The 13,864-nt window shown below is 45.7% G+C and overlaps 1 protein-coding gene across 2 annotated transcripts in view; it reads left to right on the plus strand.

Moving 5' to 3' along the window:
• The window catches only part of DIP2B (disco interacting protein 2 homolog B), a 443,690-nt gene that overhangs the window by 149,584 nt on the left and 280,242 nt on the right, over nucleotides 1-13,864 (plus strand). For both annotated transcript variants that reach the window (XM_033936084.1, XM_033936083.1), the window contains exon 2: nucleotides 752-823. In XM_033936084.1, coding sequence (XP_033791975.1) covers nucleotides 752-823 — 72 coding nt within the window. The remainder of the gene's footprint in view (nucleotides 1-751; nucleotides 824-13,864) is intronic.

A 13,864-nucleotide genomic window follows, 5' to 3' on the forward strand; every position in this document is an offset into this window, starting at 1 on the left:
AACTCCGACTATTTGGAATAAACTTCCCCTCACTGTTAGAAACTAATTATTTAGTTTTTAGAAAGCTATTAAAACAGTTTTATTCAATAAATTTTTTAACTGATTGTTTTTATGATTTTTTTAAATATTGCCTGCTTAACCGGGTTTGTTTCCGGTCATCTGCTTTATTGTAGTCCGCCTGGAACTCATAAGGACTGTGGTGGAATATAAAAAGTTTTGTAATGCAATGTAATTTATAAAACTATTTTATGAGCCAGCTTCCCCTTATTAAAAAAACTGCTTCTGTTGTTCTGGTTTTAAGTAATTAGTGTAGTTGTTATACAATAAAAGGAACATCAACTGTACCAACTCAAGAAAGCAGTTATGTTGCAATATAACTGAAGGGTGTATAGCATTCCAGAACAGTGCTGAGAAGTAGATGGGGCTGTCATTTTTGACTTTATTTATTTATTTATTTTTAATTTTTTATTCATTTTTAAACGTACAATAAAGAGGAGAAGGAGTTGGTATTGGGCATATACTAGGTGGAATGGGTGTGCCAATTATCTGTTATGCTGCTTTCTGATTGCAGCTCGTTGATTTTAAACAAGCAGAGCAGAAGAGGAAGTGATGTGTTAACTGGACAGTAAATCCAGAGGAGGAGCCAACTATCAGGAGTATCACTGGGGACTGTTGACAGACTTCTTGCAGCTCTTGCAAAGTAGATGGAGTTTACATGCTGACTCATCTGTGTACTTCTGTTTGCTTGTAGGTGACATCACACAGAAGGGCTATGAAAAAAAACGAGCAAAGCTGCTGGCACCCTTCATCCCACAGACACAAGGTGAGTACATAATCAAATATTGCACTAGTGAAAAACACAGATGAATAAACATAATCAATAGTGATAAGTGGGACTGTGGAAAGCAGAACAAAAGCAGAGATGTACCGTATTTTCGCGGATATAACGCGCGCGTTATACGTGGTTTTTACGTACCGCGCATACCCCTCGCGCGTTATATGCCTGAGCGCGGTATACAAAAGTTTTTAAACAGTTCCCACCCCGCCCGACGCCCGATTCACCCCCCCAGCAGGACCGCTCGCACCCCCACCCCGAACGACCGCTCGCACGCGCTCCCACCCGCACCCGCATCCACGATCGGAGCAAGAGGGAGCCCAAGCCCTCTTGCCCGGCCGACTCCCCGACGTCCGATCCATCCCCCCCCCGGCAGGACCACTCGCACCCTCACCCCGAAGGACCGCCGACTCCCCAACAATATCGGGCCAGGAGGGAGCCCAAACCCTCCTGGCCACGGCGACCCCCTAACCCCACCCCGCACTACATTACGGGCAGGAGGGATCCCAGGCCCTCCTGCCCTCGACGCAAACCCCCCTCCCCCCCAGCCGACCCGCGACCCCCCTGGCCGACCCCCACGACCCCCCCACCCCCCTTCCCCGTACCTTTGGAAGTTGGCCGGACAGACGGGAGCCAAACCCGCCTGTCCGGCAGGCAGCCAACGAAGGAATGAGGCCGGATTGGCCCATCCGTCCTAAAGCTCCGCCTACTGGTGGGGCCTAAGTCGCGTGGGCCAATCAGAATAGGCCCTGGAGCCTTAGGTCCCACCTGGGGGCGCGGCCTGAGACACATGCTCGGGTTTGGCCCATGTGCCTCAGGCCGCGCCCCCAGGTGGGACCTAAGGCTCCAGGGCCTATTCTGATTGGCCCACGCGCCTTAGGCCCCACCAGTAGGCGGAGCTTTAGGACGGATGGGCCAATCCGGCCTCATCCCTTCGTTGGCTGCCTGCCGGACAGGCGGGTTTGGCTCCCGTCTGTCCGGCCAACTTCCAAAGGTACGGGGAAGGGGGGTGGGGGGGGTCGTGGGGGTCGGCCAGGGGGGTCGCGGGTCGGCTGGGGGGGGGGGGGGTTTGCGTCGAGGGCAGGAGGGCCTGGGATCCCTCCTGCCCGTAATGTAGTGCGGGGTGGGGTTAGGGGGTCGCCGTGGCCAGGAGGGTTTGGGCTCCCTCCTGGCCCAATATTGTCGGGGAGTCTGCGGTCCTTCGGGGTGGGGGTGCGAGTGGTCCTGCCGAGGGGGGAGAAGAATCGGACGTCGAGGGGGGGCATCAGGCTTTCAGGATGGGGACAGGACTTCAAGGGGGGACAGGCAGATCTTCAAGGGGGACAGGCAGACCTTCAAGGGGGACAGGACTTCAAGGGGGGACAGGCAGACCTTCAAGGGGGGACAGGCAGACCTTCAAGGGGGGACAGGACTTCAAGGGGGACAGGCACGGAGAGGCGGGGCAGTGCACCGAAAGTCAAGGCAGGTGAACGAGAGTCGGGACAGCGCACGGAGAGGCGGGGCAGTGCACGGAAAGTCAGGGCAGGTGAACGAGAGTCGGGACAGCGCACGGAGAGGCGGGGCAGTGCACGGAAAGTCAGGGCAGGTGAACGAGAGTCGGGACAGCGCACGGAGAGGCGGGGCAGTGCACCGAAAGTCAGGGTGAGTCGGGGCAACCAGAGGAGAGTCGGGGAGGGCGAAAGGAGAGTCGGGGTGGCCAGAGGAGAGTCGGGAAGAGCGAAAGGAGAGTCGGGGTGGCCAGAGGAGAGTCGGGCAGCATGCGCGTTATATGCCTGAGCGCGGTATAGAAAAGTTTTTTTACATATCTTCGTGATTTATGCGCGCTATACCCCTGTGCGCGTTTTACAACGGTGCGCGTTATATCCGCGAAAATACGGTATTTGTTACAATATCAGAATAAAAATGTGAAAAGACTGTGATCATATTGTTGTAAAGTTATAAAGTTAATTGTGCTGCAGAACAAGGGGAGTGTGTAGTGTAGTGGTTAAAGCTACATCCTCGGCACCCTGAGGTTGTGGATTCAAACCCATGCTGCTCCTTGTGACCCTGGGCAAGTCACTTAATCCTTCTCTTGCCCCAGGTACATTAGATAGAAAGACAGAGAAAAATGCTTGAGTACCTGAATAAATTCATGTAAACCGTTCTGAGCTCCATTGGGAGAACGGTGTAGAAAAGTGAATGAATGATTGGTGGTTTAATAAATGTTGGCTAGTTAACTGATTAAATACTAGCTATTCACAAGCCACTTATCTTGCAGGAAGAAAAGAGGCAGGGCAAATAACTTGCTTTTTGTGACTACTTTGAAAAACACTGCATCTTTTTAGAACCTGCATTATAGAGGTGCAGGAAAACTCAAGAGACCTATCACTTGGGTGGTTTAGCAGAGTACTGAATATTTATTTTCACATCCTGGTGCCTAAGATACTGAAGTGGATAGACTTAGTAGATAAGGACAGGTTGTTCACCCTCTCCAAGGTCGGGAGAACAAGAGGGCACTCTCTAAAATTGAAAGGGGATAGATTCCGTACAAACGTAAGGAAGTTCTTCTTCACCCAGAGAGTGGTAGAAAGCTGGAACGCTCTTCCGGAGGCTATTATAGGGGAAAATACCCTCCAGAGATTTAAGACAAAGTTAGACAAGTTCCTGCTGAATAAGAACTTGCGCTGTTAGGGCTAGTCTCAGTTAGGGTGCTGGTCTTTGACCAGAGAGCCGCCGCTTGAGCGGACTGCTGGGCATAATGGACCACTGGTCTAACCCAACAGCGGCAGTTCTTATGTTCTTATGCAGTCCAGATTTTGCCTTTGGCAAAGGTTTGCATTTTGGCTAAGGTTTCTGGCCATCTGTAAAAGAAAGAATTACAGTATTTTTAGCTCCATAAGATGCACTTTATTTCCACCCAAAAGTGGATGGAAAATGTACGTGCATCTTATGTAGCGAATAACAATTTTTTAAAACACCACACCTCCCCCCCAGGCTCCTTGATGGACCGCCCGCAGCTCGTCCTGCAGCAGCACCACCTGCTGCTGCCTTCCCTGGATCAACCAACCCTGAGACAGGGAGAGATCCAGCAGCTTGTCCTTCTCCCGGTTCAGCCTCTCCAGTTGGCCGCGCAGATCCTCCATTTTTGGCCCACCGCTGTTGCTCTTCAAGCTCCCCGATGCGGGTCCGCTGTTCCTTGCCTTCTACCAAGAGCCATCACAGTTCCTTCTTCAGCTTCCCGATACATATTTGCCGCTCGTGCAGGACTACGTCCCGGTCCTCGCTCACGTCCTTCAGTTGCTCAGGCCCATTCCTTGCTCTCCTCCTGCAGCTGACTGAACAACTCCTCCCACTTACGCAAAGTCTTGCCATCCAGCTCCAGCCGCAGCCGGCCACACTCCTCCCGCAGTTCGGCGCTTTGATGCTTGTAGTAATCCTGCACAGCCAGCCGCACTCCTCCCGCAACTCGGCGCTCTGACGCTTGTAGTCATCTTGCGCAGCCAGCCACACTCCTCCTGCAGCTCGACGCTCTGACGCTTGTAGTGATCCTTGAAGCGGAACATCATGTGGTGGTTGTTTGCCAGGCCCTTGAAGCGCTCCTCCAGCTTGTGGGCCCGGGGGTAAGTTCTGGCATCCTCTTCTGCTTTACAGCGCTGAATCACCAAAATAAAAAAAAGGGTTCGGGGGGGGGGGGGGGAGGCCCTGCCTGCCTGCCTGCCTGCCTGCCTGCCTGCCTGCCTACCACTAGACCTGCCTCCTACCCTTTCCCGACCTACTACTAGATCACCAGATGGGGGACGAGGGGCAAGGCTGTGGGCAGAATTTTTTTTGCTTGGGTTTTACTCCTCTACAGGGGGGTGCGTCTTATGGTTGGGTGCGTCTAATGGAGCAAAAAATACGGTAATAACTAAGACACAGACCTTAGAGATATTAAGTTGAACTTTTAGGTATAGAGACTCTTCATAGTAGAAAGGGTAAATATTACTGCATTGCAGCGTGCTTTCTGTTGATTTCATGTATCCAGAAATATTAAATAATGCATCATACTGAAAACTTGAATCCAAAGCAGAGCTATAAAAATCTGCAGCAATGCAGATATAGAAATAAGGAGTGGATCCCAAATACAGTAAATGGTGAATTCTTTATTACAAGTTCCTTTTAAAACACCCAATGTGGGCCATGTTTTGCCCAGAATAGGGCTGCATCAGGGATAATGTTCTAAAATGGCTATTTTGCATGGGGTTTTGCTAATTTGCATGGGACGATCGAGATCGGATCGCTACAGGCGTTAGTGAATCGAGTTGGAAGGAAATCTGGTCGTAAAGGGCTCACAAACCGATGGGTACACGATCGGTTTGTGTAGTGAATCTAGCCCAATGTAAACTGGTCACAGGTTGAGTAATCTGCTTCGGGCAGTTGGTGTTAATGAGTTCCAAAATGGTTCTCAAGCGAACTGTAGCTATCTTCCTCCAGGAGTGTCTAAATTGGGTATTCTCCGCCATTCCATCTGCAAATGCTGTATAAAGAGTGCCCTTCACTGTGCCAAAGTGGGAGTGTCTGGGGTTAACCAATGCAGCAATATAGTCTTGATACCCAAGAGAAGAAAAACCTTAAGAAAGTCTCGCATATCCTTGGGCACTGGGGCAGTTATTGGACATTGGGAAAAAATTAGCATGAGACTTTCATCACACACACCAACTTCCACCCTCCATTCCACACGTATGTGAGTGGGGCATCGTAAGCACTGCAGCCATTGAGCCCCATCATGCCAAGGGCCTTGCATTTTGGACTCTGGGTCATCCATGCTGTTCCTGGAAATCACCTCTTTAGTCACCAGGCCTTCCAGGGCTCTCCACTATCTTTATTATAAACTCGAACGTCTGATCTCCAGGCATCCCTGCCTTTAATATTGTGGCTCCTACTGGGCCCATTTCGTCTTTATTCCATAGTCCATATTAGTCATTAGACTAATATGGTTGTCGGGTTCTGGGCTCCCTACATCCCTGGAGGGTCCTGAATCAACGCTTCCTTTGGTTTCTGGTGCACTTGACCTTTGGACACGTTACCACTAGTGTCGGTAGACTTGGGTTTTTGCTTAAGACAATGGTTGTTTCCTGCAACCACATCGGAGTCCTTTCCCAAACTAGTTCTAGTCTTCTCTCGGTTCTTTTTTTTTTGGTAGAAGTTGAGGGTTTTGCTTCCTTTAGAGTGGGTCTCCTGCCCCTCTTTTTAGTTTTGGCCTTTGATGTTGCCGAAACTATTGCACTAGGTTCAGTAGCTGTTAAGCCCATTTTAGCCCCAAAGCTAGATTCCTCCAGTGGCAACCACTTACTATGGTCAAGCTGTATTTTGTCTGGTGAGAAATTCATAGGAACAATATCACTCCTACACCACTTCTTCTGGTATTCATTCTTTTGGGGGAACTTCCCTTCATCCAGGGAGTTTTGTCAGGTCCTACAGATTGAGATTCCTTCCCATCTATGGTTATTTTACTGACATCTGGGCTCCTAGGCATAGGGTAGAATTGAACTGTAAACCCAAGGGGATATCCCCTAAAGAACTGCATGTGGTATTCTTTACCCTTACCCCATCACCAGGCATTCATGCTTGTCTTAACTCCTTCCAGAATTCTTTAGAGGTTGTCAGGCCCCTCTCTTCCCAGGTAGTCTGTCTCAGCCCCATAAGAGCATCATAAAGCCACTTCCCTGGACCTGATTCTTCTTTCTGTCTCTCTCTTAGCTGCTCCTTAACAACTTGCAGATCCACATCTAATTTTCTACTTGCTTCTGGCAATCCTGCCTCACGGCAGTCTCAGTAGCAAACTGAGCCTAGATCTTCTCCAATTTCTGGGATAACACATTCTCTTTTCTTAGCTGAATACACTCTTGCTGGATTCTCACAACCATCTTTGCCCCCTCCTCCTCCCAGAGGTGCATCCGTTGTAACTTCCTTTGGAGTTTGCCTTTCAGCTCCTTTGCCTCAACTTTTATTGCCTCACAGTTCTTTATGGCACTGTTGCTGCCAACTCCTGCTGCAGCTGCTCCACTTTGGCACTTTCAGCCTTTGCTTTGGGCTGATAGTCATCTCTCTGGACTAGTGCTGCCCGATTCAGGAAAAAAAATTTTGATTCGATTCAGCCTGTTGAATCGTTTTGGTTTTTGTGGGGTTTTTTTGTATTCGATTTTCCTGCCCAGTTGGGTGGTTTTTTTTTTTTTTCAAACATCCTGGTGGGTTTATTTTATAACTTCTTCACCCCCTTTGCCTTATCCTACCCACACTGGCGCTGTGGTGTAAACAAAATAACAAGACTTTTCCTCTCTCTGTTAAATCCTAGCTCACATTCACGGTCTAACACCAGCTCTGGCAGGATACATATTTCAAATGTATCAGAATCCCTGGTCCTCAAACTCTGCCTCAAACTGAAATCCTGTAACTGTTCCTTGGACCCATTCCCCTCCTACCTATACGAGAATATTCCCGCACAGGCCATCTCTTCTATCACCAACCTCATAAATTCCGCCCTTCATTCGTGCCTTTTCTCCCCAGAAATGGGTCATATTGCCTTGACCCCACTACTGAAAAAATCTGACCTTAACCCTTCCATACCATCCAGCTATCGCCCAATTGCAAATATCCCTCTCCTAACCAAGATGCTAGAGTCCATCATTTCTACCCAACTCTCATCATACTTAGAGAGATTCTCTATTCTCCTACCCTATCAATATGGCTTTCGTCCCAACTTCAGCACCGAATCCCTACTGTCCTCCCTGATCTCAAAGGTTCATCAACTTCACTCTCGAAACAAGTTCGCTGTCCTCCTACAATTTGACCTTTCCGCTGCTTTCGACGTTGTCCACCATGATATTCTTGTTTACCAACTCTCTGAGATAGGCATTAACTCCACAGTCCTAGACTGGTTCTCAAAATTCCTCCGCTCTTGTTCTTACACTGTCAACATGAATGGCACCTCATCCTCCCCCTGGAAACCGAATTGTGGAGTCCCGCAAGGCTCTCCCCTATCTCCTAGCCTTTTCAACATCTATATGTCCTCCCTCAAACTCCTCCATCTATCCCCCCTTGAAACAATTTACACTTATGCTGATGATATCCTCGTCCTCCTCGAGACCGATTCGAACTTCACCAACCTGTCTAAAAACATATCCTCTTGTATAATGAACCTACAATCCTGGGCCCACACTGTGCAAATGAAACTGAACGAGTCCAAAACAAGACTTCTTTGGCTCGGCCCAAAACTAGACCAACTACCCACCTCCATCCCACTATCCTCTGGCTCCACTCTGCAGCTTGAGTTCTCGAGCAATATTCTGGGCGTCATCATTGATTCCACATTGTCCTTCAACGACCACCTCCAATCCTTGGTAAAAAAATGCTTTTTCAGCCTTCATATGCTGAGGAAAGTTAGATCCTGCTTCCATCAAAACATTTTACCCTCCTTGTCCAATCCATCATTCTTTCCAGATTAGACTATTGCAACTCTATCTACTTAAGCCTAACTAAGAAAAACCTTCATAGACTTCAGCGGATTCAAAATGCCGCAGCCAAGCTCATCTTCACTAAAAGTAAATTTGACCATGTCTCTCCGCTCCTGTCCAAGCTTCACTGGCTTCCAATAATCGCCAGGGTCCACTTTAAATGAGCCTGTCTAGCTTTCAAAATCCTACACGGTATCCTCCCTCCCTTTATCCCTCTTTCTTGGAATTCTTCAAACCCTAATACCACCAGACCCTTCCACAAATTGAAACTGTCCTTCCCCTCGCTAAAAGGCATTTCCCATACAGGAAAGCTAGGGACCTCCCTCCCCTTCAAAATCACTGAGCTCTGGAACAACCTTACCTCCCCTCTTCAGAACTTGAGCTCTCTCCAAGTTTTCCGCAAACATCTGAAAACCTGGCTTTTCTCAAAAATGTGAGCCTCTCCCCAACTTTGGTATCCCAAGACCTCAAAAAACTCTTCATATCTGGCATCCCAAGTCCTCTAAATATTCTTCATACTTCGACCTCTAACCCTTTATAGTTCCTTCCTATTTCATCTCCTGTAAACCATGCCGAGCTCTATGAACGTGGAGAAGATGCGATATACAAACCTAAGGATTAGATTAGATTAGAAATCTGACATATTGTAATCGCAAAACAGAAAATAAATTTTTTTTTTCTACCTTTTGTTGTCTGGTCATTATTCAAATCATGTTGGTCCCAGGCTCTGGTTGTCTTCTGATAGATAGTAGCAACGGACATTAGCATCCTTTCACTCTTATCAGGTACGCATAAAAACACGGGCATTAACTATACTTAAACTAAATCTCGTGTGCTCTCAGTTCTTTAGTATCTTGCTTCCACAGGTGATAAAGAATCGGTCTTATAATGTACTTAACTATACATACGTCAATGCTCAGATATCCAGGAATTTTCAGACAGCCACCCGAGTAGCATAACTCATGGTAATAAAATCCTCATTACTCCCAGCCTAGCATTTGTGACGTTTTAACGACTTTTTTTTCTTTTTACTTGTTTCTTCTATATAGTATTCAATAAATAAATAATTTATATTGTACTTTATGTATATAAAGCCAATTTAGCTTTTATGTATATGATTTCTGTCCCCTTAGCCAATGTGTTTCGCTATCATTCATCAGGACGGGGAAATCTTGTTTCATAATGCTTACATGCTTCACATAGTCTGGTTTTTTAAGCTGCATTTTGATGGCATTCAGGACATCAAGGGTAATATGATGACAGCTTTGCTGGGCATTCCAGAAAAAGGTGCTGGCATTTGGCATTGGTGCATAGCTTCCCAAGGGGAATTCTTTGAAGGTGACTAGTGATATTCAACAATGAGGTATGTGTATATATATTTCTAGTACAATAGGTGTGTCATTCTGGACAATAGGGTATTCTCTCCATTTTTGCTAGCCAGAAGAAATCCATTCAAGTTTATTTAAATTTCTTATACCGCCCAATCAACCTTCTAGATGATGTACAAAATCATGAAAACATAAAAACATAGAACATACTTTAGCTAAAAATACAAGTTTAAGCTGATAATGCATAACCAAACAATAACAATAACTCTCGAAACTTTTAAAAACAAAGACAAACAGGAACAAAAGGTAAAAGGCAAGAACTACAATAGTCAAAGTAAAAGAGAACAATTAGGGAAAAACAATAGGAGGGGCTGCTATAAATAATGTTGGACACAATAGTGTTGATCTCAATTGCCCTTAAAAGGACAGTTAGGTCTCGAAAGCATCAAGGAAAAGAAATGTCTTTAGCGTCATCTTAAAATTATTAAGAATTGATTCTTTGCGTAAATAATTTGGGATACTGTTCCAGAGAGTGGGGGCAGTAACAGAGAAGATAGTAGACCTCATTGTATTTATGTACTTCAGTGATGGTATAGAAAAAAGGTTATTAGCTTCTGATCTTAGGGTCCAGAAGGATTATAAGGAATAAGAAGATTATTAATAAATTCGGGTTGATTGTTTTGTCTGGTCTTGAATGTTAATAGAAGAATTTTGTAAGTGATTCTGTGTTCCACCGGCAACCAGTGAGCTTCTTGCAAGAGGGGGGTAACATGGTTTTCAACTCCTCCTCCAGAGGGCTCTGTTGCCCCTTCAGTTTTTCCTTATGAACGCAAGCCAGAAGGTGTCTTTCAGATCTTCTCTGTATATTTCTTTATTATTTTCAGTATTTTTCACAGTTTTGGCCTCTGTGCACCAAAGCTCCTCAGTGCTTTGCCTGCGTGGAGAAGAAGCAGACTTGGGGCTACAGCTGCCAGGTTAATCCTTTAGGGATCTGTTTGGCCAGCCTACAGAAAACTTCGTGGAGCTAGGGGTCCATTTTCCTAGCCCACCTACTGAATTGCAAGGATTTGAGCGTAGGCTCTTAGGCATCTACAGGGGGGCTCAGTGAGGCTCTTCTGGGTGCCAGTTCTGATTTTGCCTCCCCCCTTTGCTTGCGTTGTTCTGTATGGGGTTAAGAATCAGTACGACTGGCAGCCTGAAGATCTTGGTGTAGGACTGGCTGATTGAGGCAAGGATTCTTCTCCCAGATCGAGCTACTACTTAGATCTGAGGCAGGCTGCAGCACCTTCAGAGCACATGTAACAGTGGGTAAGACTATTGCAGCCTATTGGCAAAATTGAGAGGATCTGAAAAACCTATTTTTTGAAGGTTTCTGTCACATCCTTTTAGGAACCCTCACCTCTAATATCCTGTTTGAGTTTTTAAACTTTAGTTAGGTTGGTTATGAGTCATTTTTGGTTAGATAACTGTCCAAGTAATATATTGAGCAACACGTCTTTTACCTTTAAAGCAAGATTATTCAAATGGATTACCTTTCTACTGAAAGAGGGATGATTTGAGCAGGAATTAGGGTAAATCATAGTTACACCTATAATATAAAAATCCTAAGGATTCTATTGTATGTAAAAACAATTTCAGACCAGTAGCTTGTATTCCGTTCACAAAAATCATAGAAGGGTTAGTGAATGACGAATTGGTAAAATACTTAGAAAAATTTAACATCCTACATGACTGTCAATCTGGATTTCATTCAGGTTATAGTACGGAAACTGTATTTGCATCGTTGATTAATCAGCTTAATAACCTATTTAGTTTAGGTACTAGTGCTCTTATTCTTCAATTGGATTTAAGCAGCGCCTTCGATCTAGTAGATCATGATTTACTGCTGGGCTGCTTAGATTCAATTGGAATTAGGGGTAATGTGCAGAAATGGTTTTAGGGCTTTTTAAAAAATAGATCTTACCAAGCTTATAATGCAGGGAAATATTCTTCCTCATGGATAAACTCGTGTGGAGTTCCGCAAGGATCTCTACTATCTCCTACACCAGGGGTGCCTAAAAAGTCGATCGTGATCGACGGCAATGTGAGTCGATCGCGGAGCCCATCCCGGGCTCCGTGATAGACTCGCTTTGCCTTCGCATTCTACTTGCTTCTCCATGGACATTTGCTTTCCCGATGCAGTAAACGGAAGCGCCAGGCCGACAAGCTTCCCCCCCCCCCCCAACGTCAATTCTGACATTGGTGAGGAAGTACCGGCCCAGCCAATTGCTGCCTGGCTAGCCCGGAACTTCCTCTCCGACGTCAAAATTGACGTTGGGTGGAAGGCTGGTTGGCCCGGCGCTTCTGTTTACCGCGTCGGGAAGCAGGGACAACTCAACTCGGTGGTGGGCGTCTTGGGGGCCTGTTCCCCAATTGTGGCGGCGATGGCTTGGGGGAGGGCAGGGAGAAAGAAAGAAGGGAAACAGAAAGAAAGGGAGGACATGGATACAGAAGGCAAGAAGGAAAACAAATAAGGAAAGAAAGGGGGGACAGAAAGATAGAAAGGGGTCATGGAGAAAGAGGGGCAGGGAGAAAGAAAGGAGAGGGCACAGGGAGAGGAAGAAAAAGTTTGGGGAGGGAATGAGGTCTGGAGGAGAGGAAGCATACTGGAGGCTGAAAGAAGGGAAGAAATATTGGATGCACAGTCAGAAGACGAAAGTGCAACCAGAGACTTATGAAATCACCAGACAACAAAGGTAGGAAAAATGATTTTATTTTCAATTTAGTGATCAAAATGTGTCTGTTTTGAGAATTTATATCTGCTGCCTCTGTTTTGCACTATGGCCCCCTTTTACTAAATCGCAATAGCAATTTTTAGCGCAGGGAGCCCATGAGCGTCGAGAGCAGTGCAGGGCATTCAGCGCAGCTCCCTACGCTAAAAGCCGCTATCATGGTTTAGTAAAAAGGGAGGGAGCATATTTGTCTATTTTTGTATAGTTGTTACTGAGGTGACATCCTTGTCCAATCCATCATCCTCTCCAAACTAGATTACTGCAACGCCATCTACTTAAATCTATAAAAAAAAGTATTCTAAGACTCCAGCTAATCCAGAATACTGCAGCCAAACTGATCTTCTCAAAACGCAAGTCTGTCCATGCCTCTCCACTCCTTGCCAAACTTCATTGGCTCCCAATAATCTCCAGAATCCATTTCAAATGTTCCTGCCTGGCTTTCAAGATCATTCACGGAATCCTGCCTCCTCTTATCCCACTGTCTTTCAACTCCTCCAGTCCCGACTCCTCCAGAACTGCCCAAAGGCTTAAACTAGCCTTCCCCTCTCCACGCGGCATCCACTATTCAGGCAAACTGGGAAAATCCCTTCTCTTCAAAATCACAGGTCTTTGGAACGACCTCACCACCCCGCTGCGGAACCTGAGCTCCCTTCAGTTATTCCGCAAACAACTGAAAACCTGGCTTTTCAGCAAATTGTAGCTCTATCCTTCCCCCCTTTCTCTCCCCCCTTCTACACATAAGTTCATGTAATCCTTTTTCTTCTTCTCTACCCACTATTTTAAGTTCTTGTAAACCGTGTCGAGCTCCATTCTCATGGAGATGATGCGGTATATAAACTTAAGGTTTAGATTAGATTAGATTAGATTAGACATTGCATGAAGTAATCTGCCTTGACCTCTTTGAAAACCCCCCGGAATATAAATGATAATTAACATTTTCTCTGTGTACAGTGTGCTTTGTGTTTTTTAAAATTTTATTGTTGGTAGATCATTTTGACTTGGTCATTTTAAAAGTTGCTTGCAAGCCCAAAAAGTAGGGGCACCCCTGGCCTACACTGTTCAACATATATCTTGTTCCCTTGGCTAACTTATTACAAAGTCTTAATGAGATATTTTACATCTATGCTAATGATATCACTATATTAATACCGTTAAAATCTTTTTCAACCAAACTGAGTAATTCAATTTTAAATGTCCTGGGAAAAATAGATCAATGGACGATGAAGTCAAAACTAAAATTTAACCCTGAGAAAGCTAAGATTTTTTTTAGCTAGTCCTAATGACAAAGTCAGGGAGTCTACTATTCAACTTAATGGCCAAAATTTTGAAATAGCATCCAATATAAAAATCTTGGGAGTAACTTTAGATCGTTACTTAACTTTTGAGAAACATACTGACCAAGTGATCAAAAAATGTTTTGTGATTTTGTGGAAATTAAGAACTATAAAAAAAGTATTT

This window comes from Geotrypetes seraphini, chromosome 3 (genome assembly GCF_902459505.1).
Source record: "Geotrypetes seraphini chromosome 3, aGeoSer1.1, whole genome shotgun sequence".
In the NCBI taxonomy this organism is placed as follows: Eukaryota; Metazoa; Chordata; class Amphibia; order Gymnophiona; family Dermophiidae; genus Geotrypetes; species Geotrypetes seraphini.